The 22618-nt window shown below is 40.6% G+C and overlaps 1 protein-coding gene across 2 annotated transcripts; it reads right to left on the reverse strand.

Annotated features, from left to right (window-relative positions):
* Window positions 1-357: 357 nt before the first annotated feature.
* Window positions 358-14832, reverse strand: LOC4327802 (pre-mRNA-processing protein 40A). 2 transcript variants are annotated; one of them, XM_015765403.3, is made up of 30 exons: window positions 14469-14832; window positions 13719-13812; window positions 13534-13602; window positions 13136-13435; window positions 12876-12995; window positions 12700-12761; window positions 12499-12568; window positions 11641-11693; window positions 11494-11551; window positions 11078-11406; window positions 10922-10994; window positions 9106-9204; window positions 8952-9020; window positions 8809-8886; window positions 8597-8683; window positions 8474-8508; window positions 8200-8305; window positions 7919-7999; window positions 7736-7828; window positions 7610-7663; window positions 7404-7520; window positions 7225-7323; window positions 6819-6866; window positions 6637-6729; window positions 6365-6472; window positions 5276-5340; window positions 3237-3339; window positions 2726-3052; window positions 1372-1529; window positions 358-1219 (listed from the first exon to the last, which is right to left on the reverse strand). In XM_015765403.3, the coding sequence occupies exons 2-29, from the start codon at window positions 13752-13754 to the stop codon at window positions 1395-1397; spliced, it is 2967 nt and encodes a 988-aa protein (XP_015620889.1). In that variant the 5' UTR covers window positions 13755-13812; window positions 14469-14832; the 3' UTR covers window positions 358-1219; window positions 1372-1394. The 2 variants fall into 2 exon arrangements, with proteins under 2 accessions (XP_015620889.1, XP_015620888.1); XM_015765402.3 differs by having other exon boundaries at window positions 12876-13007.
* Window positions 14833-22618: the final 7786 nt, after the last annotated feature.

A 22618-nucleotide genomic window follows, 5' to 3' on the forward strand; every position in this document is an offset into this window, starting at 1 on the left:
CTGTACAGATTTGGGTTCAACCGTTGTAGGCGAGTTGTCTGGACATGCATGACTTGTTTGCCGTTGGATAGTTTCCAAGCATGCAGCTTTTGCCGACTTTCAACTACTGGTGGATAATTCATTGCAACTAATAAAAGCCAATTGAAACGCAGCACACATGCCACACATCACAAAACGCATGCAACCCGACGGTTACAGGGATTGAGAAACTAGTTGAATAGACAGCTCCAGTACAGACCATAATGGTCATCATGAACAAACAGCAGCAATGAATGACTTAAACACCCAAATGCAAAGGGTCCGTCTGTGAAGATTAGTTAGTAAATTGTTCCCTTCCAACAAAAAAAGTTAATAATCTACAGCCATAATACCAGGATGGATCATGTTATCGTTTCAGTATCAGCCATCCAACAAACATAGCCTACAGAATCAATGTATTCATGAGAATATCAACAGCGTCAGCTGCAAGTACATCTATCTATAAAGCACCATAAATAGCAGCAAACTATTACAAAACTGCTACCATACGAAAACTATGTTAGATGGCATAGTAAATAACAAGATGTTAAACAACTCCAAAGTGAAAACCACGTCAAAACGAGTATGAAACTGCTGCAGCAGCACGACCAATGAGTGAGTTGGGCAGGCTTTGCCTCTTGCCATGCTTCCAACCAAGTGTGCTTTGCATTCCATGCACCCACAGACAGGCCTCGGTGTTACAGCAACAGCCAGGTGCCGCTTAATGGCAACATAATGCAGGAGACGGGAGATCCATGGAGAAACACAAGTCTTGTAGATCAAGAGCTCTAATCAGGATACAGTGGCCACTGGGCACAGATGATTCAACGAAATTCAGTTATAAACCTCAGCATTGCATGCATTTCGCACCTAACCTTCTAAAGGATCTTTTTCAGCCACTAAACACTTTACAGCCCTCCCCCTCCTATAACAAATACAACCTATACCCAGACTGACAAAGGGAAGGGGATAAGAAGATAACTAAAGGCAACAAAAGTTTTGCAGTACAAGAACCTTCATGACTACATTGTGAGCATCCAAACAATGAAGGCTATTATTGTCCATTTCCAACAAGCCAGATCAAGACAAGAAGATAATCCCCATAAAGAAATTGTCCTTCTCTGGAGGAAAGCATTTATAGTTGCCAACAAAATGCACCATTTCATATGTCCAAAACAGGAGGGGGGACTGTATTGTGATACTGCAAAATAGTATAAAATACTAAGTAAATCTCAGAGCATGTACACTAATAACAGTGATTGACACTACCAAATTCTTAAGCAGATGCGCTACTTGAGCAAAACAAGAAAACGGTATTTAACTAATAACATGGCAAGGAGCAGTAGTACTGACAATCTCAGCGGAGAAACGAATGACTAATGAATCTCCCCATCTTCTCCAAGTTCACCATCTTCAAGGTCATCACGTGTGCCATTTCTGCGGGAGCTATCTCGATCCTTTTTGTGTCTTTTGTGCCGATTTTCACTATCAGAGTCCGAAGCATGGGTATGCTGCATTAATAGCATTCATAAAATCATTACATGTTCTAACTAAGTTTACTCAATCAGATAAACAACCATGTGATTTACAAAACTGATTTCCTGCTGAATACAAATATCAAACATGCAAGAGAGATATAAGGTATAGTTGATTAGAAAGTCAAAACTTTGTAGATTTTGACCCCCAAAAAAGTAGTTAGTCAAATTACAAGTAAATTTGCAGTAAGAAGGTTATACCAAAAGATTCATCAAGATGCCAATAGATTCATATTACATAGTGCTTTCAAACAATAGGGAGCACTTTAACAAGATTATTGCTGGTACAAGGGCTAGAGACAAGATTTCTGGTTGAATACAAATATCATATACTTTATGCAAGAGATTTACAAGGCATAGTTGATTTACAAAGTCAAATTTTGTAGATTGTGACAAAAAAAAGTTGGTCAAATTATAAGTAAATTCATAAGGTATTTTTTATTTATACTTATCAAACTTTACAGCTTTGTTTGGGGGGTGGGGGTGGCCAAAATACAAAGTGCATTTCTTTACCTACTGAAAAATACTGTACAAAGGTTATACCAATAGATTCATATTTCAAAGTGCTTTCACACAGTAGGGATCAATTAACAAGATTTAAGGACATCCTATGACATTGCTAATAAAGTAAGCAGCCCATCTAATATTATTAGTTCGAAGGTGGTATATATGGCAGTGTTACTTTTTGCTTGAACATCCTAAACCCAATTCTCCCATTTCACCAATAAAAATTACAGTATTAAAATACCAAATTACTTTTTGGTAGAAAGCATGAAGTGATGGCAATGTCAGCTTGTAACGGTTCACCAAAAGCTGTGACAGACATGTTTGCAGTGTCCTACAGCCACTATGGCTTTTACAAACAAAAGACGACTTAAATTTTAGCACAAACAAAATCATCCACCAATGAGTCCAAATAACATCACAAGACAAAGGCAAAGCACAGTCTTTCAGTTCAATAAAAGTTGGTAAACGTATATCAGCACTAATATTTGGTGAGGGTGGAAGGTACTCCTCAAGGGATGGTGGCAATGTCTGCTGATATATTTAGCACTAAACTGGTAGTTTTTATTATCCTAGTACCGGGGCCTGTATGCATGATACAGTGCCATATCAGCACCAAATCGCCAATACTTAGAAGCTTGATTTGCACGAAAGCACAAATGTTATACCTTCCTTGATTTCTTGCGATCACTGCTATGTCTACGAGACTTTTTAGAGTCATCCTTCTCATCCCTTTCAGAGCTCACATCATCTGCAGTGTCATGGTGGTGTCTCTTATGCTTCTTTTCCTTGTCCTTTTCTCTTTTCTTGTCTTTTGAGCCATGGCTATCTGCATCAACAGCATCAATATCCATCTCATCTTTCCTCGACCGATCCTTTCCTTTGTCCTTTTCTCTTTCTTTCTCCTTGTCTCTTTCTTTTTCTTTGCGTTCTTTCTCCTTCTTTTCTTTCTCTTTCCTCCGTTCTTTCTCTTCACGTTCCTTCTCTTTTCTTGCCTGAATAGAAGATACAAATTCAGGCGAAAAAAACATAAGTCAATGCTACACCTGACAAAGAAACAGATGCTGCTGATACAACATACAAGTAACGATGTTTCAACCATGTTATACACATTCTGACACCTTCAAGAAATGCAGGTAAACAATATATCATATGATAAAACAGCCATCAGTACATTACCTTTTCTTCCTCCCTCAAGCGCTCTTTCTCTTTTAACCTTTCTTTCAAGTGGACAACGCACTCTTCGAAAAGCTCTCTAGAGTATGTTTCGCTGTCCAATGCCCTAATGCAAAAAATAGTATAAAATCATTCAAAACCCAGGTAAGACATAAATAACATAAAAGTATGACAGAAAACAGTCAAGCAAATTCAGTCATTCAAGGAACATGTATTTTGCAAAGGAAGCTCAGTTAAAATCTGATTCAGGCAATTCAGTAATTCACTGCCTTGCTTGCCATGTTTGTGAACAGATACAAAAACCATTATTTATAGAGAACTGATTTGCCATACTTACTGCATTGGACACAAATTTTTTTTATGTGTGAGCTATAAATTGTATTGAGTAACAATGTAACATACAGTTAGCACAAGAGAATCTAGGTCCTAAAATTCTGCAATATGAATTAAATTATATATAAAATGGATGTGCCACAGTACTCTGATTACAACATCTCAAGACTTCAACGCAAACTTTTCTTCGACCCATCGTTACTATGGCCATTCATCACGACAAGGCGACCCAGCACTCTTTATGATCTAGGCAGAAGGGTGTACACAGGGTGCGAACGTACACAACAAAAGAAAGAAGAGAGCAAGAAAATGAGAAAATATATGGGTCAACAATGCGTTCAGCAAGTCACCACATTAGCTTCGTACACTTAAGTCAGCGGAAGAGCCTATTTAAAGCCCACCAATTCTTTTTCCTCAGCTGCCCTAGCATAGTAGAGGTGCAATACGTACTCCTCCCTCTCCCATACAGAGTAGCCCCTCCTTCCCTCTTGTGCAATAAGCTATAATGTGGTTTGTGCAGATCCATGGCAGGATGGAAGCACCACCACGCAGGGTGAGTTTCCACTCTCATTTCCCTCACTCCTTGCCCACAAGATGGAGCCACAAAAGTTCCTGGATCACGAGGAATGGAGTCCATCTTTTGGAACGCCCTTGCCCACAAGATGGAGTCACAAAAGTTCCTGAATCACGAGGAATGGAGTCCATCTTTTGGAACGCTGGTTAAGAATGCGGGTCGAGAACAAATGTTTTTGGGACGACATCCACGATGTACATTCGGAATGAGAGAAGATTGGAGAAGACAGAGCATGACAAGGCGTGGAATCGACCAATGAACTCGAGCGATGCTCTGCTTGCACAAGAGGGCCAGACGTTCTCCTATCACTATCTCTTTATGTTGTGAACTAGGCCAAATGGGCTAGCGTGGCTCATTAACATGTTAACCACTTAATCATATCTGAGAACCTCTGTTCTCTTCTCCCACATAGCCCGCAGCTTGCGCCCTCCTTAGCCACCAACATCAGTGCCCCCATTGCGCGACCACCTCTTGGGCGACAAGACAACGCAAGCCTCGGCCAACGCTATCACCAGCCCCTCGTGCAAGTCGATTCGAGGGCATCGACTGCACCCCTGTCACCATCCATTTCTCTCTTCTCCACCTCTCCCTTCCCCTCTTCAGTTTGTTCCCCATCTAATGGCTGAGGCAACGCCATGGAGACTTCATAGACCAAGCAGCGACCAATTGACGCCCCCATCCATTTCTCTCTTGTCCACTCCCTTCCCCTCTTCAGTTTGTTCCCCATCTAATGGCTGAGGCAACGCCATGGAGACTTCATAGACCAAGCAGCGACCAATTGACGCCCGGGACGATGATCAGGCAACGACCCATCCACGATCTATGATGCGTCACGACGACGTGGAATGTGGGCTCGTCCCGCAGACCAGGTTTCTTAGGCCTTGCCTTGTGGCTTCAGCGTCATCTAAACGACACCTTGAAATACATGGATCTACCAATTCTGATTGCTTCCCCCCACAAAATTGCAAGATTGAACCCACGTATCCTATTTACCACCAGGTTGAACACAAGTATCCTATTTACGGAACTAACTTCCTTCCAGCTGGCAAAGCCAGTACACCAACCAGTTTAGTATAACCAGGAGGCATGGTAAACATTTGTCACAATACAGTAATTTTCAGAGGATTGCCCTTACTTGTACTCTTGGCTATCTTCGAATAGTGCTTTAGAATCATCCCATGTTGAAGAAGCTGATATTTCCTGCATTTTTTTCAAAGAAATATACATCAGTACAAAAAAGATCAATCTCAAAAGTGTAGTCTCGTGACTAGTCTAACTGACTCTATAGATAATACTGAACTATTTGCCCATGCTGTTGCACCTGGTGTAAAGCAAAGTGCATTCATGAATGTAGGTTCCACATGCAACCATTTCTCCTAATGTCCTCCAATAAAGCTTTAACAAAGTGCCAAATTCGTATGCCTTTACGATTTGAAATGAATGTCTATCCATGATTTATCAATATGCAACAAAAGTAAAACAAGATGGACTTCTTTATTTTGGCCAGTTTCTGTGACCACATTGCACACAATTAGAACTATACTAGATAACCTTGCTGTCACCTTTAGACCAATTTTACTGTACATAAAGTGGGTAACCCTAATTCAATTATCAATTCCTCAAACCATTGCAAGTCACAGCTATAGGAAATCATCAACAAAATTAGTTCTGACCTAAAAGCTTTCAAGAATCATATTTAGTGAGCCATAAAAGCTCATGATTCATGCACTCCAACAACACCAGTAGTATTTATGGTTCCAACTCATCAACTATTTTTCTATGCAAAAACATAAATAATACCACATCTGTGAATTATAAAAGAATGTTACCAATAACTAACAACTTAGTTCAATGAGTACCAAAGTGCAGCCACTTTTCCATGATATCTTTCAACTACACACTTCGAATTTGATTACCAGTTACCAAATACAGTTCATTGCCATGCTACCAATCATCCATATAATTTTTAAAAAGGAACTACATTGTAAATTGATTTTATCAGTACTATATATGCAACAAAAGTATAAATAAATGAATAAAATAGAAGGCATTTATGGATCATGTCGGCAGCCCAAAAGTCTTCCAGGCTGTTAAATAGTTCTACACTGCTATGTTAACTTTGTCCTGAAAATTGCTGGACTTTGGATAAGCATAACAGGACAATTCAATGTAGGTAATCAGCAATCAATAGGCATGATGTACAACAAATTACAGAGTGTCATACCTTGATTGAGTACAAAAGATCTGAGAAATTTTCACCCAGACGCTGGCGCTTCTTTGCTTCCTTTACCTCCTTTTCCCTGAGCCTTTCAACTTGATCATCAAAAATAAGCTGCAGCAGATCCAGCAAAGATAAGTAACAATATCGACAAAAATTCTTATCAGTCCTACAACTGAACATGGAAATTGTTACCGCAAGAACAGCATCAATAATACACATATATTATCATCTTCATCAAACATAATCAAATTTTCAGGGTGACAAAACAATAATACCTTCATGTTTATGTTTGTTATTCCTTTCAAAGTATCATCCTCCGTAACAGCAGTTTCGAAATCCTCTAGTGTCCATGAAGTCGTCATAGGAATCTAAACAAAATTACCTTGTCAGCCAGATGGCAAACTAATTTCTACAGGTAAAACTTACCTATGGAGCAAGCTTGTAAAATAAAAGGTACCTTTCCAGACTTCACTGCTTCTTTAATTCGGGCTTTGTCATCTTGATACTGAGATAAAAGGATGGTAGGTACATAAGTTCATGCATAACAAAAAATAACAGATATTCCAGAATTTAAATGGTGATTGTGATGAGATGAAAATATTGTAGACTCGTGCTTTTTTGTGACATGATGGAAATAAAATTTGTTATTGTGTTTTACAAAGCATGAGAATGGATAGAATTAACATCTTTCAGCAGGACCAAGATGTAGGTTTTTGCCATAGTTGCTGGCCACCTCTATTCACTACAGATTTTACTTGCCATGATAATTGCAATTCCAAATTCAGGCATAGAGGCAACTATAGCACATTGATGACTTAATACATTGGATAAGCAAGAGTATACTACGAATTTTAAAGGCCAACCTGTTTCTCAAGCTCCTCCATTACATCTTCAAACAGATCTTTTGGCATTGAACCACTTATGTTCGAGGCCACAGCCAAGTACACAGAGGAATCTTTAACCTGTAAATCGATAATTTTATGAATCAAGAAAAAAAATGTTGTCATTTTAATCGTATTTATAAAAGGTCGATTTCAATGACCTGGGCACAGTAATCACGCCAACGAGTTTTTGCAGTAAGCATTCCTTCAGCTACATGTTCTTCCAACATCTTGCGAAATTCATCACGATTTTTGCGCTCTTGCCTCCTTACTTGTTCCTGACAGAATTGACTTATATTAAACATCCATAGTGGTTCAAGACATCGAACAAAAAAAAAAGAAGTGAACGTTATGTGACCAAAAAAACCTTATGTATCCGCTTGTGCTCTTCCTCTTCTTTCTCCAGATCCCTTATATACTCCTGGATTGCACAGAAATGCATAGTTGAAGCACAAAATAAAGAAAGTCACTGCAGATCTAAAAAAATACTAACTTGGAAAATCTCCAGTCGATCGATCTTTTCAAGTCGGGAACAGCGTTCATCATCCTCAAGACGTTCTTGAACTTTTCTCCACTGGGTACTTGTCTGCAGCACAGAAATATATATGTTTCTCATTGATGAAGCTGTTTGCATACTAATTGACTAAACAGTTAATAGGAGTAGTAATGAAACAACCTTTATGAATTCACATGACTCGAGAAAAGCTCTATATTCTGCTATGTGCCTTTTGTGCTCTTCAGCAGCCCTGGCTCTTTCCTATAACAGGATGATCGTAGATACTTAGATCTTGATCCATACAGTCAAGTCATGCCAGAAAAATCTCTAGTTTTGTTCTTAGACATACTAAAAAAACTAAGAAATTGCAGAATAAGATTCCCAAAAGTGTATTCTACAAACAGATAAGCCCAACACCAATTAAAATTTAAAAGGGGAACAGAATTTCTATAAGACAGAACCTTCTTCTGTAGTTCCATAAGATAGCTCTCAAATAAGTCTTCACGCTCCCTTGGACGCTCAACAGCACTAAACCGTTCATCATCCTCAAACATAGTTATTGCTTTACTGCATAACATTGAACACGAACAAACATAAGGCATCCTCCAGCACCCCCACAAAAAGTTACAATGTAAACAGCAACTAGAAACTAACAGTTTGGTAAACAAAATTGCATCGAACTATCACAGGACTGTTATTATGTATGAATAGAAGCTTGAAGTCAGTGGCGCATACCTCCATCTTGTTGATGAAGTAAGCTCCTTAGATTCCTAAAACACATAGCAGAAAGTAAAATAGTCAGTATAGTCAAGACAAATGAGTATTAGTAAGGGACATAACATGAGTTAGATATCTTACTTCTAGCATAGCTAAAAAATCATCACGTGCCTTCCGCTGTTTGATACGTCTTTCTTCTGCTTCAAGCTTTTTCCTCTGGTTTAGATACTGCAAAAACAAATAGGCCTGGCTTCAGTGAACCACTAAGTGAAGAATAAAACAATGCAATAGAAGACTTCAACATTCCATGTAATTGCTAAGACAGATTCTAGCTCGTACAACAAAGAGCTAACCTCATTAAAAGCTTGCTTCCTCTCCCCAAGAGTTTTGAGGGCACCATACCTTTTGTCATTTATGATGACCCTCATAGCCTAGACATATTATATCAGTGTCAAGCAATTCATTAACTGATATCGATTCAAGTAAAGTTACATACCTGATCCCATGTCCAATCAGACTCAACATTTGATGATTCAAGCAGAGCTTTGAACGCATTTTTAGCTTCCTATAAGTCAAAAGAAAAGTGTACCTATATGAGCTTAAAACTTGAAATGCACAGTCAATTCTTAATATGTGCAAGTTTCCCTTACCAACTTATTAGCATAGGTCACAGGTTCTTCTTCACTAGTTTTGTCTTCTACTGGAGTAACATTGATCTTCCCTGGAACTGCCATGGTCTTTTTGGCCTCCTACAGAGAATATAAGCAGCATAAATGTACAGGTATACACATATAAACACATACATACAGACAGACACACAAACACACAAACACGAGAGTGAGATATATCAAATGCAAATGTGTAGGCACTTAGAAGAGCACAACTGTGACCGTCGGCATAGCCCAACCCTAAGTAGGCCTAAATTTCTTCTAAGGAATTAAACTCAAATTGACATGCTTCTGTCACCACTCACTATTCCCTACGTCCCAAAATATAGCTACCCTTGTAGTTCACTGAGGGAGTAGGCAGGATGATTTCCTTATCCCAACTCACGCTAACCCCAGAAAAAATATCCAAGACTTGAAATGAAAGAATAAAGATGTAGCAAATGATATTTCTCTATTTGGAGTAAATTTCACAAAATTACAGATATATTGACCAAGCTATCGTAAAACTATAGATTTAATACTAAATTTATCACAAAACTACAGATTTAAGGTGGAGTATTGCAAAACTACAGATTTAGTAACAAAGTTATCACAAAACTACAAGTTTAGCGCATATTTAATCACAAAACTTGGACGTTTATAACTCAAACATAACATTAGTATTAAGGATTTAAACCATAAAATCTTTAGTTTTGTGACAATTTTATTATTAAACCTGTAGTTTTGCGATACTTAGTCTTAAACCTGTAGTTTTGTGATAAATTTATTGTTAAATCTGTAGTTTTGTGATATATATCACCTTAAATCAATAGTTTTGCGATAATTTGGACAAAGTATCTGTAGTTTTGTGAAATTTTGCATATTTTCTTTTCGTATTAAACAAAGCATACATATCCATGTAAGGAAAAAAATCAGTGTTTGCTTCCATCCGAATTGAGTCACACCTTGGGATTTGTATTACAGCAATTCTTGTACAATTGTCCACCCTAACATACGTTCCAAGTAAGAAGTAGCATGTATCATGGCAATATTGCACAGGATGGTGATAATAGATATTTTCAACTGAAAATTCACCAGTGTGGGAATAATGCTCAGACTATTAAGCTACTTAACATGTAGAATATATCCAATCAATCCTAGGAATCACAGATAAACGATACTGTTACGGCAATACGGGGATACGAAATTTTTGAAAAATGTGGATACAGCAAGTATACACATATTTCAAAGCAGGAAAAATATGGAGATGATATGATATTGAGATTACATTGTTAAAATTACAAGCAATGGCATGAGAAAATAAGTGGTACATTTTTCTTACAATCTCATACTTTATTAGGTTCTTAAATGACTATTGACTCCCATAGAAGTATCGGTGTTACCAGAGTACAGGATTTATCAGACGTAAGTTCACAGTAATTTTGAAGGACCAGAACATATGTTTCACATTAATTTTGAAGCACCAAACCAGCTTGAGCTATCCTAGGGGATCTTTAGTTTCTTTCACGAGATTACTTGTTCAGATAAGATTTTGTTTCTTTCAAATATTTGAGATTAAATAAGACTGTTAGTGCTTCTCTCATCTCTTTTCATGAGGATTTGGCACAGTTTTGAAATCAATGAAAGACAAGCTAATCTATCGCCTAACTCCCATTTTCTCTAGTGTCTACTCTCCCCTGCCCATCATTCAACAACATAGCTCCAGGCAGAAGAGGTCATAACTCAATTATCATACACTTGCAAATATTAAGAACTCAAACTATAAGTCTAGAACCCTGTGAGAGGACACCACATGTACCTCCAATTCTTCAGCAGATGCTCCATTTTGAGTGTCAGCAGTGCTAGCTAGAGATGGGTATTCGTTATTGGCTCTGAACAAATCATATAACAACTATATTAGCAACATTTAAGTGGTGACTGGTGAGGAAGCATTGAGTAAACCATCGACAGTTACCTGCTAATCCCTGCATCACTTGCAACTGATGGAATTTCTGTGCTTATAACAGGAGTAACAACGGTACTTGGACCACCATTTTGCATGGCAGTATTAGATGAACTGGAGGTGTTCTCCATATTGTGCGAAGGGCCAGCACCAGGAGGAACAGAGTTCGCTGCTGCATCAAGTGTACTTGGAGCACCCATAATCGTTGTGGAGGACTGGTTAGCAGGTACAGAAGAAGGTTCCACAGAGTTTGAAGTGGGTCCAGAAGGAGCACCAGCAGTTGTTTCCGTTTCTTGATCAGGGCGTGGATTTGACGCCTTCTCTGCTAATTCACGCGCAATCTAAAAGGGAAGAAAAAATTGTTTATAGATATACAACAATATTCAATAAACAAATATAAAATCAAACATCAAAGAAGGCTGGGAAACCTTTAACTCATCTGGAATCGTCCATTTGGATTGCTTTGTCACCTTATTGTAATAGTACCTGGAATGACAGAATAATAAGAACCGGCAAGAAAGTGATTTGTTTAACTTCATACAGATGTGATAGCATGTGTTCCATCAAGAACTTACTTTCGACCCTCTTGTGTAGTAAATTCTTTCCATTCAGTAGAGGCATCAGCTCTCTGTTACATCAAAAAATAAATAATTAAGAACACGTAACTTTTAGCATAGCAAAGATGCAGAATCAAAGATAAAGTTGAAGTTGTAATACGCTAAACGTTCCATACATCATTTCAGTAAGAAACTAAGAACATGCATTGTCCTCTCGTGGAAAGAGTAAAGAGTTCATTCTGGAAATAGAAGTAGTCAATATAGTGATGAATTCCAATTCACCCCCTTTAGACTTTCAAGATGGTCCAAATTGAATAAGCCCCTCAACTTTAAAATCCAGTGCAGTTTACAACCTGATGGTGGAATTGGTAGTAGCAATACCAATCCAAATGGTGGCTATATCAGACAAGTCAGCAAAAGCCCATAAGCCATGAAAGGAAGTCATTGCACATATTCAGGAAATTCATGTAAAAATAAACACAAATCTCTCTTTGACTATTCCTCCTATATCTCTCCTCTTTCTATTAGATGGATTACCAATTAATTTAGCAACTTAAACTTAACAAGACCAAGATGCCATGTATGTGACCAACATGACAGTTGCTTAGGAAACCACAACCGAAGAGTGTTTAGTACTTCCTTTCAAAGTGGAGATGAGTCAGTAAGCAGTTTTGTAGTGCGTGTTAGGATATGGACTATTGTAAAGTAGATGGAAGTAGAACAGACCATTCCATAAATTTTAAGAGATAGACAGAACACCCTAAGGGAAATGTAACAAGTCATGACATGTTTAGCATATAAAAAATTAAGGTAACCGAAGAATATATCTACAAAAAGGTAAGTGTAGATGACACATAAGCACACAGCACAACTAACCTCCAACGGTGTCATCAACTCAGCAGGTTTCTCCCAACTTGATTGCCTTGTCTTCTTATTATAGTAGTACCTTAAAAAGGAGAGAAATAGAGAAAGCAACCAAATAAGAATAAAGGTGAAAACTTGCAACACAACAAAAGATACTGAGCACCACCAGAAAGTTAATAACAAAAGGTAAGTAGGTAAAATGATTCAACTTACTTTTTCCCATCAGCTGAAGTGTGCTCTTGCCAGTCTGAAGAGCTAGTTTCGCTGGAATTGATCTGTTCATTTGCAAACTCAATTATTGCAAGGTAAGGATGTCATATTTGATAAAGCACAGTAGTAAACTTAATACAGAAAAATAAACTGATTCAGAAGAGATCAGTGATATTTACTGAAGGCATTGTAGCGGAAGATGACATCGGCTGATGCCCAGGCTGCACAAGAGGTACATTCTGACCTGGAGCTGTACCCCAAGATTGCACTATGGGAGGAGGAACAGATGATGGTTGATACTGCAGTGTAGCCTATACTAGTATCAGTAACTTATCGGCAAGGGGTGGCATTCAAGATCCGGCAATAGCTTTGTGAAATTAAATACATATATCAAATGAACAAATAGAATCCACAAAGTGCAAGGAAAAATAGGACTTGCCGTATAGGATGGAGGCGGTATAGGGCCTCCCATGGTGGGCATATGGCCTCCAGAGAATGTCGCTGGCGGCTGCAGAGGCCCAGATGACATAGGTCTAGCTGGCTGATAAGCCATAGGAACTGCTTGTGATGCAGGTGGAACTTGACCAGAGTGAGGCAAGTGCTGTGTAGGTTGCTGAAAATGTGGCATCTGACCTGGCATGCCAATATTAGCTCCTGGCATGGCCTGACCAACAGGTCGAAACTGCTGCCCCGGTTGCATGAACTGAGGAGGTTGTTGCTGATGAATCACCGGCCTAAACTGAAATTAGAGAACGAGATGACATATTAGGAATGTAAAATATGATTAAAATGGTCCATGCTGTGGATACAAGGGGAAAATTCAATCTTCCAGTTTACCTGCATAGGCATCGGAGGTCCCAGATTTTGTGGTGGGACACTAGAGCCCATCATAGGGGGCCTAGATTGCTGCTTGAGAGAGAGAGAAAGAGAGAAAGAATGGTAAAAAATTAGCACATCACACGACAAAAATCAAAACTTCACACTGAAAACTGCCATCCTTAAAACAACCAGACAACATTTACCTGCGGTGGCCCAGAAGGTTGCATATTACTTGCCATCAAAGCACATCAAAATGTGATGCGAAAAAGAGGAAACAAGTTTTTCCTAATACAGTGGCTGCCAAGTGACAAGGAAAGGAAGAAAATGACGGGTTAGGACATTAAATGCTTACGGATCGATCCTCTTCCGAAGATAACTGCAATATTTAACTAAACTCAATAACAAACTTGCTCTGCCAGCTGCACTTTGGCACAGTATTTAGACACAAATAACGCTGTGTTAGTATTTAGTAAACAGGGTAACGGATACCGGCTTTTGGATCCTTCCTCTCCCTCCCTCTCTCAGCGACAGAAGCGAAAGAAGAGAACTTACCGTTACCATAAAAACAAACATGTCTTATATACATAGCCAATGAGCTAAAACTAGATATCAGTCCAGTGACCTACTAGCGGGTATAGATTAGACATTTGAACACAACTGGTCTCCTAAACCACATGCCCTCATATACATATCCATGAAAACAGATTTCAAATTTTATCTAAGCACGACCCCCCCCCCCAAAAAAAAAAAACTAAGGGAGGATCGAATTATCAGAACAAAACCACGTCTCGTGTTCTGAAAAAAACTAGGGCAGGGACAGATGATTCCGCTAAACCCTAAAACAACTACCGGGAGCAAATCTATATGATGGATAAGGGCGATTGGTGCCTATCAACGAGAACAGCGAAACGAACAGAACTAGAAAAGCAGAGCTAGGGTTTCGTTACTCTTACCGCGGGGAAGGAAATCAATCCAGGTCCGGATCCGCGCCACTTCCAGTAGAACGGAGGACGACGACGACGCCGTCTCAACCACGGGAGAAGACCCACCCGAGAGAAGTAACCCCCCTTCGATTCGGGGTGGCAGGAGCGCCTCGGCGGAAGGAGACCTAGAGGGCGGAGCGGGTTCCGGCGGCGCGGGGCGAGGGCGGCAAGGAGCCCGGCCTCGGCGCCCCCCCTGCGAGATTACGGTTGCCGCGCGGCGGCGCGGGGCGAGAGACCAGTAGCGAGAAGAGAGAGAGAGAGGGAGAGATGCGGCGGCGTTGTCTCCACACGCCGGCGGCGAGGGCGGTGTGGGGTGGGGTTGGGGTTTTAGGGCAAAAAGGGGGTGCGGGCGCCGAGTCGGGCAAAGGGCGGGCGGGGTGGGGTTGGGGTCCCAAACCAACGGGTTACCGATACACACACCCCTTTCCTGTCTGGGACCGTGGGACGGCGCGGGGTATGTATGTGTCAATGTCATGTATTGTATCGGCGAGGGAGAGACGCTGCTTGGCGTTGGATGGATAATAGCAGGCACGCGACGGGAGTTTTTTGCTTTGGGCTTTCGGAGTCGCGTTCCTCGCCTCCTAGAAGGAATAAGTTCACTCCAGGTCCCTCAATTTGTCGCCGAGTCTTGAAATTCGCCCCTGAACCGAAATATCAGGTGTACCTCATCCCAACTCACAATACCATGTCAATTTTGGTCACTCGGCAGTAAAGTAGTTGTTTTTAGCTGACGTGATGAGTGGGACCCAAGTGGGCTTGTCAGCAGCCAACTCGTCTCCCTGTCCCTTTCCCTTTTCCGTCTCTTCCCATTTCTCAGATACTCAAGCATCGAGCAGGGTAGTCGGTGAGGAGGGGGTCACATACGATCTGTAGTGGTGAAGGGGAGGGACTTCCTCATCATCATGCGCGCCCCGACTGTGCACGGGGAGTCCACCCTGATCATGCTGAGCTGCACCTATCAGAGCATGGTCACCATGGAGACCGTCCACATGGGAGGCGACACGGGGATCGTCCCTCTCATGGTGGACCCCGTGAACTACGACGTGTTACCGAAGGTCGAGTAGGAGCTGCACCATGTCTAGGCCACGGAGGACATGGTGGTCATGCGCACCGCCACCGAGCAGAGCAACTTCAAGCTGGTTGTTGCCGTCCTCGAAAAGCGTCATGGCGTGCTCAAGTCACGCGCGGAGGAGCTATACGACAAACCGCGGTCCGTGACGTAGGCAGCCGAGCTAAGGGAGATGCAGGACAGGGTGGTGATGCGTCAGGAGATAGAGGACTTTGGTAGGGGCTTAATGTGTGAGAAAAGGGATAGGAAAAGGTGGAGGAATGGGTTCACCTTGACGAGGTGGAGTTGGTGGCGCGAGGTTTGGCCAACGGGGCTCCGGTGAGGGAGATCGACCGGCGGCAGCGTGGTGGCCAGACATGGTAGAGAGAGAAGACAAGAGCTCTAAGAGTTTGGTTGTGGGGGAAAATGGAGACATCGTTGTCTCTTATAGGCAGCGAAAGGTGGTTGCAATGGAATTCGCTGATGAGGACACGGTAGTGGCGGCTTGAGATGGAAGAAAGCGACGCCGGCTTCGTCTTCCTATTGGTTGCCCATGGTGGTTCGGTTTGGTGACAAACAACGGATGACGTCGGCAGGGTGACTCACAACTGAGGTTGGGCAGCGGTTAGGGCTGTCAACGAGCCGAGCTCGAGCGAGCTTCCATGTGTAGGCTCGAACTCACTATAGACTCGAGTCGAGCTCGAGCCGAGTCTAGGTTTGCCACGAGCTTGAAGTTGAGCTCGAGCTCGGCTCGTTCGAGCTTCGAGCTTTTCTCAAGCCTGTTTGGTGCGGTGGAATACTGGAACAATTCATTCCATTCAAAGAAAAAGCTGACACTGTGATGCATGATTAGACGGCTAAGGCCCTGTTTCTTTCAGCTTGGGATTATTATAATCTAGATTATTGAGTCAGATTACTATAAGCTAGATTGTTATAATCTATAGTAGAATAAGCGGTTAGTTGTTTCTTTCCTAGATTATTGGGTTTGCAAGTCTAAAGAGAGAGTGGGGTGGCATGGTGGGTAATTTTTCACCCAATAATCTGGAAAAAAACTCACCTAAATGAGCTTATCAGATTATAATAAGCTGGGCTCCAGATTATAATAAGCTACTTCAATAAGTTGTCTGTTTCTTTCAGCTTACTCCCAATAATCTGGATTATAATAATCCCAAGCTGAAAGAAACAGGGCCTAAAAGTAATACTAGTGCTCCTATGTATACTAATGCAACTGTGCAAGCCGCACACTAGTACTCCTACTCTCTTGTTGGGAAATGGGACAACAAATGCATAGTGCTCCCTCTGCCCTGGCACTGCCAGTACTTGTGCAGTTGTGCTACTCCAGTACTACTAGAGAATTTGACCGAGTAAGAAAGAGAGAGAAGGGGAGGAAATACCTAGGAGAAAGAACATGAGCCAGATGTTGAGGCTCGCCGAGTTATTCGAGCTCGTGTTGGTAGGCTCGTGAGCTTAAAGTCAAGCTCGAGCTCGGTTTGATTCTTAGACGAGCCGAGCTCGAATCGAGCTCATAACAAATCAAGCTCGAGTAGCTCACGAGCCTCGAGCATTTTTGACAGCTCTAGCAGCGGTTGCTTGGCGGCGACGGCAAGATGGTGATAGCAGTGCGTGTGCCACAGGCACCCACAGGGAGTTTGGCAGCGGTACAAGGAGCCCGGCCGTGCCTACATGCCCGTCGCCATGAGCTCCCACTCATGGCAGACACCCTTCATGGCTAACATGTGGGGCCCACGTCGGTGTCACTCGCCGCGTCAGCCAAAACCGGCCATTATACTGCTGGGGGACTAAAGTTGACACGGTATTGTGAGTTGAAGGATATACCTGGTATTTAGGTTTTGGGACAAATTTCTGACCCGACAACAAATTAAGGGATCTAAATTGAACTTACTCCCTCCTAGAAAGAGATAATGAGAATATATGGTGTGGACTGGACCGAGATTAGGGTTTGAGCAGGCTTAGGCCCTCTTTGTTTAGGCTTAGACCCTCTTTGTTTAGGCTTATAAGTTAACTTATAAGCCGAAAAATCTAAGCCTAAACAAACGAGCAACCTTTTCATTTGGCTTTTTAAAAGCCATAAGCCACTCTAACACTATTAAGCCAAAAGCTAGATTAGAGAAGCTTTTTTGGCTTATGTGAGGTAGATGTATGGCTCCGCCACTAAACTTAGGACATTAATCCACCGACTTATAAATCATATAAGCCAATAAGCTGACTTAAAAGTCTAAGCCTAAACAAAGAGGGCCTTATAAGTCAACTTATAAGCCTAAAAGTCTAAGCCTAAACAAACAAGCAGCTTTTTCATTTGGCTTTTTTAAAGCCATAAGCCACTCTAACACTATGCAAAAAGCTAGGTTGGAGAAGCTTTTTTGACTTATGTGAGGTAGATGTATTACTCCACTACTAAACTTGGGACATTAAATCCATCGGCTTATAAATCATATAAGCCAATAAGCTAACTTAAAAGTCTAAGCCAATAAACCTAAACCTAAACAAAGAAGGCCTTAGTGCATGTGCTGGTGCCAACTTGCCAAATCTTAACAGGCCATCTAGGATGAATTTAGATGATTAAATGGGCTTAGTATATATAAATTTTATCTTACTAATGGGCCATCTAATGGTGAACAGGATGGTTAAATGGGTTTAGTATATGTGCTATGTCCTTTAGCACACTTGCCATATTGTAACGGGCTATCTGGTGGTGAATGGGAATGGAGCGCACTCCACTGGGCTCAACTGAGGATGATCTTAGCATGCTAAGCATTCCCAGGGTGAAAAATAACTCGTCAGGTTCTAGCCCTACTAGACTCGGGGGGAGGGGGGCATTGTCATCGCTAACCTCGTAGCCCGTAAGCCTTTGTGAGTTCACTAGGCATCCATGGAAAAATACTTGTTGGAGCTGCTATGGTTGTAAGTGATGCAAAACATGTGAAGTAAGTGCAAGTGCAAGATGTTGAATGCAGATCAGCAGTACCACATAGAGCCATGTAGCAACAAGCTTACAATATTGTGAGTCTGCTATGGTAACTGACGCATAATGTTGTAGAATTTTTTTTAGCAAGGCTAGTTGATTTATAATGGAGTAGCTTTTGCACCGTAGCGAATAATATGAACATCAAATGGGTAGGAGGAGCTCCTCCTATGGCATTTGACTTTTTGTCTTTTGCAGTAGTGTGTTAAATACATCCCATTTGGAACATGTTCGTCTAGCCATCATGTCACTTCAGTGCTCCCTTCTAACAAATGAGCTAGGTTGATGCAAACCTAGCTAGATCAAATGATATATTAACACGTTGTCACCCTTTGCCAATAGTCGCATTATATGCTAAAGTCAATAATCATATCAGATGTTTAAATAGTTAATATTGTGGTTGGAGGATATCAAATTTATGATCATTGTAGTTGTTGGTTCATAATCATTCTCCTACCACTACCTATTGCATATCATGAATGAAGGCCAACCACCACTAACTGCAACAAGGTTAGTTGGAGGGAAATAAGAGGAAGAGGCATAAATATATAGACTTTGTGGTGATGACAAATATCATGAAATAACTAGTACAACGTATAGAAGTTTGGTTCGAGGAGAAAAAAGAATACAAGAATAGGAATGTAAGAGCTTATAAGATGAGAATTGATTGAGCTTACCGGAAATTTCCTTATTATATTATTTTCAAGATAGGAGTTATGCTAAACATAGCAAATAAAGGGTCAAGTTAGAGTCTGGTGGTTTCTCGGTCAATAACTTAAATATAGTATCAAATACACCTTAAATACCCTAATAAAGCATATCAAAACAATAAGCACACCCATTAAAGGTAGCTCTCTCTCTCTCTATCTATCTCTCTCTCATGTGGAACAATAGTTATTTCTTCACAAAATCTTCCTTGCGTGATGTTGCTTAGGGGTGTTAGTCGGTTGCCATTGCCATAAACATATTGTGGAAATTCATGAAAGAAGCTAACAAATCATTATCTACCAATCTACTTTGTTGGAGCATCACATGAGGATATGGCGGTAGGCTCGTGATAGTATAGCACTTTTAGACATACTACATATATAGTTAACATCCTAGCCATTGTTCTTCACTTTGCTATAGTTGTTTGTGTGCCCTTCGACACTATTCACCATTATCAGCTCCACATCATCCTACAACATTGTCTAATATTTCACGTAACAAGACCACTAAATACATGTCTTCCTATGCTTGCAAGTATACCCATCGCAAACACCAAGGATTCCTCACCATTCCTTGTGTGTCCATGTATTAATTAACCCCATGCATGACTCACATGTACATTTGAGCAACATCCATTTATTCATGTCTTGGTATGGCACTTGATCAATTTAGACACAGTCAACATATACTTATCAAGTACACATGTCCTCGAAGCTTATCACAATTTTGAGGACAAACATATTTTGATTAAAAAACATATTTCATAAAAGGCCAAGTCTAGGGTCATGTGTAACAAGAAAATAAAAGTTTAACAAGATTTTGACACATAACCGCATGGATGCGCAAATAAGAAAGAAGGCCAAAGACTAGTTCGATTTAGATGAGGAGGCATCAAGCACGACAGCAACATAGCATATGTTCTTCATTTTAGGCTAGCTACTTATTTCATTCAATTATGAACAGCCATATGCTATGCTATACGTAAATAACTTCAAATATGAATAAATTTGCTCTTCTATTTTATATTCTTTTGTCTTTCTAGTTTCCAAGTAATTTTTTTATATGGTTGATGGAAAAGGACAATGAAGGGGAATTCTGTGTATCGTGTAGCTGCTAGAGTTCATTATGTGAGATGTTGATTAAGAACTTAATACATGATGGAAAATAACCTTTTTTTTGCTTGTGATGGTCATCTCCTATTATCATTTATTGTTTTAATCCCTTAAAGAAAGTGTTTCGTGTTGCAAACAACAATTATCACTAACATCTTATTTTACGCATCCATATGATTATTAATAATATACAAACCTAATCACACATAGATAAACTATAATAATATTGTCGATGTTTTAGATCACGACTACGGAATTTGCATGGTATGGAGATTGTTGGTACCAGAGTATATGGAGGGGGTCGCAGTCGCCGGTGGTGGGTGTCAGGGCTAGGGCTCTCCATCCTTGAATAATGTCTTCTTCAGTCAGCTCCTATATATGGCAATTAAACTCGATTAATCAGTGGTTGGGTCGATTTCGCCTTCTCGTATAGGGATCAGCCTCTATCGTGTTTGCTCCCAACTCCTTGCTTTCCAAGTAGTAGTACTCTAACTCTTCTTCCATAACCTCTCCCACCTTCTCAGGCTTGGGAAGGTAGAGGAGGAAGCGGAGGAAGAGGGATTTGTTAAGAGGAGAGAAGACTCGGAGGAGGGAGAGATGGACAGGGGCTATGCGCTGGAAGAGAGGATTTCCGGTGTGGGATGACAGTTGCGTCACCCTTTCTTCTATGAAGCTTGTTGAAACTAAAAAACATGAACTCTATAAATTGGTATACTTGCTCAAACTGGTATTACCAACTACAGGTGGCTACAGCAAGTGTTGAAAGGGTGTTCTCTACCATGAATCTTGTGAAGACCAAGTTGAAAAATAGTATGGGCAATCAAGTCTTGAATGATTGTTTGGTCACATTTATTGAGAGAGATATTTTCTTGAATATTAGTAATGATGCTGTAATGGAGCGCTTCTATGCTATGAAAAAGCGTCGTAGTGATAAACGGCATTAGATTGCATTGTTTCTGCTATGTAAGACTTATTTTGGACTATTTGCATTGTGTTTTAATAATTTAAGACTTAATTTAATTTGAACTAATTGTACTACATTCGGATAATTTAAGATGTAATTGTACTTTTGTGCTTGAGGTTTTTGTTTTGGCTTGTCCGCCACACTGCCTCCACTACAAGCACCATCGACTAGGCCGCTTCATCATCCTAGACCACACAACCCCTCCCCCTCCCCCCACCCTCCGTCATCGCCCTTGTTAGATCCACTGCCTAGGCCACGACCTAAGAAGATCGATGGCCTAGTTTGCTGGAATTTGAAAATATAGGGGGAAGCAATGGCACCAATGATTGGAAAAGCAGATATGGCAAAATAAGAAGATATTAGATATAGAGGGGAAGAAGTGGCGGTGGTTGGATCTAGTAGAGGGAAGAGTAGTGGTTGTCGTCCCCATGGGTGTAGGTGTTAGTCAATTTCTTTGTGATGGTGGTTGGCAACAAATGTGGAATAAAAGGTAGGTAGGGAGATATAAATGTAAGTACATGTTTGGCAAATGGGCAAAGGATCTTGATGATTTTTTTATGGTTCTAGGGGCTATTTTGCACATGTATTTCTGTAAAATCACATTTTACCAAATTTTGTGAGCTGAAATGCTAAATTATTTACGCCTAATCAAAACCACTGCGCATTGTGAAGTAGGATCTCAAAGAGTACACTCACCCGATGCCATTCCACAAGACCGGCCACTTTGTATTTTCTCTACTACTATAATAGTGGAGCCGTTCTCCTTCCATTCCCTCTGACCGTACTGCACATGCGCAAGATGAGAGAAAAAAAAGAAAAGAAACGCTTGAATTCGGTGCTTTAAGCTCGATCTATACTCCCAACCCATTCCCAATTATATGGGTCAGTGCAACCCAATTATATGAGCATGTTACTAGTAAATGCTTGAAGTTATTTGCCTAGGGCAGTAATAGAGGTGGCATTACTTGCTAGGTGAGTTTGGTGGAAAGAGTACAACATAGAGAGAAGCGGATATGTGGGGATTATTGTGCTCAAAGATTGGCTAGCACTCCGATCCTTTCTGATGACTGATTTGAAACTTGGTAGCAACACCTCATGGTCATGGTCAAATATAGAGTAGGAACCTTCCCTCTCCTATACATGTATATTTGTTTTTGCATGCATTTAACTCAGATTTGCTCGAGTCAGAGGAAGTAACACTTGATCAGATGAATAACGATATGCAATTTTATTGGCGATCGATGCTCATGCATATATATTGCGCGTAGAAAACCATTATGCATGCATATATATGTCATCAAGATG

This window comes from Oryza sativa, chromosome 1 (genome assembly GCF_034140825.1).
Source record: "Oryza sativa Japonica Group chromosome 1, ASM3414082v1".
In the NCBI taxonomy this organism is placed as follows: Eukaryota; Viridiplantae; Streptophyta; class Magnoliopsida; order Poales; family Poaceae; genus Oryza; species Oryza sativa.

What these genes read in the sequence shown, in the direction of transcription:
- LOC4327802 (XM_015765402.3), bottom strand. Translation starts at nt 13,754, where the DNA reads ATGGCAAGTAATATGCAACCTTCTGGGCCACCGCAG. An exon ending in AGTTGATGACACCGTTGGAG is followed by an intron (nt 11,694 to 12,498) that starts GTTAGTTGTGCT and finishes TTGATGTAACAG; the next exon opens with AGAGCTGATGCCTCTACTGA. An exon ending in GGAAGCAAGCTTTTAATGAG is followed by an intron (nt 8,684 to 8,808) that starts GTTAGCTCTTTG and finishes TTGTTTTTGCAG; the next exon opens with TATCTAAACCAGAGGAAAAA.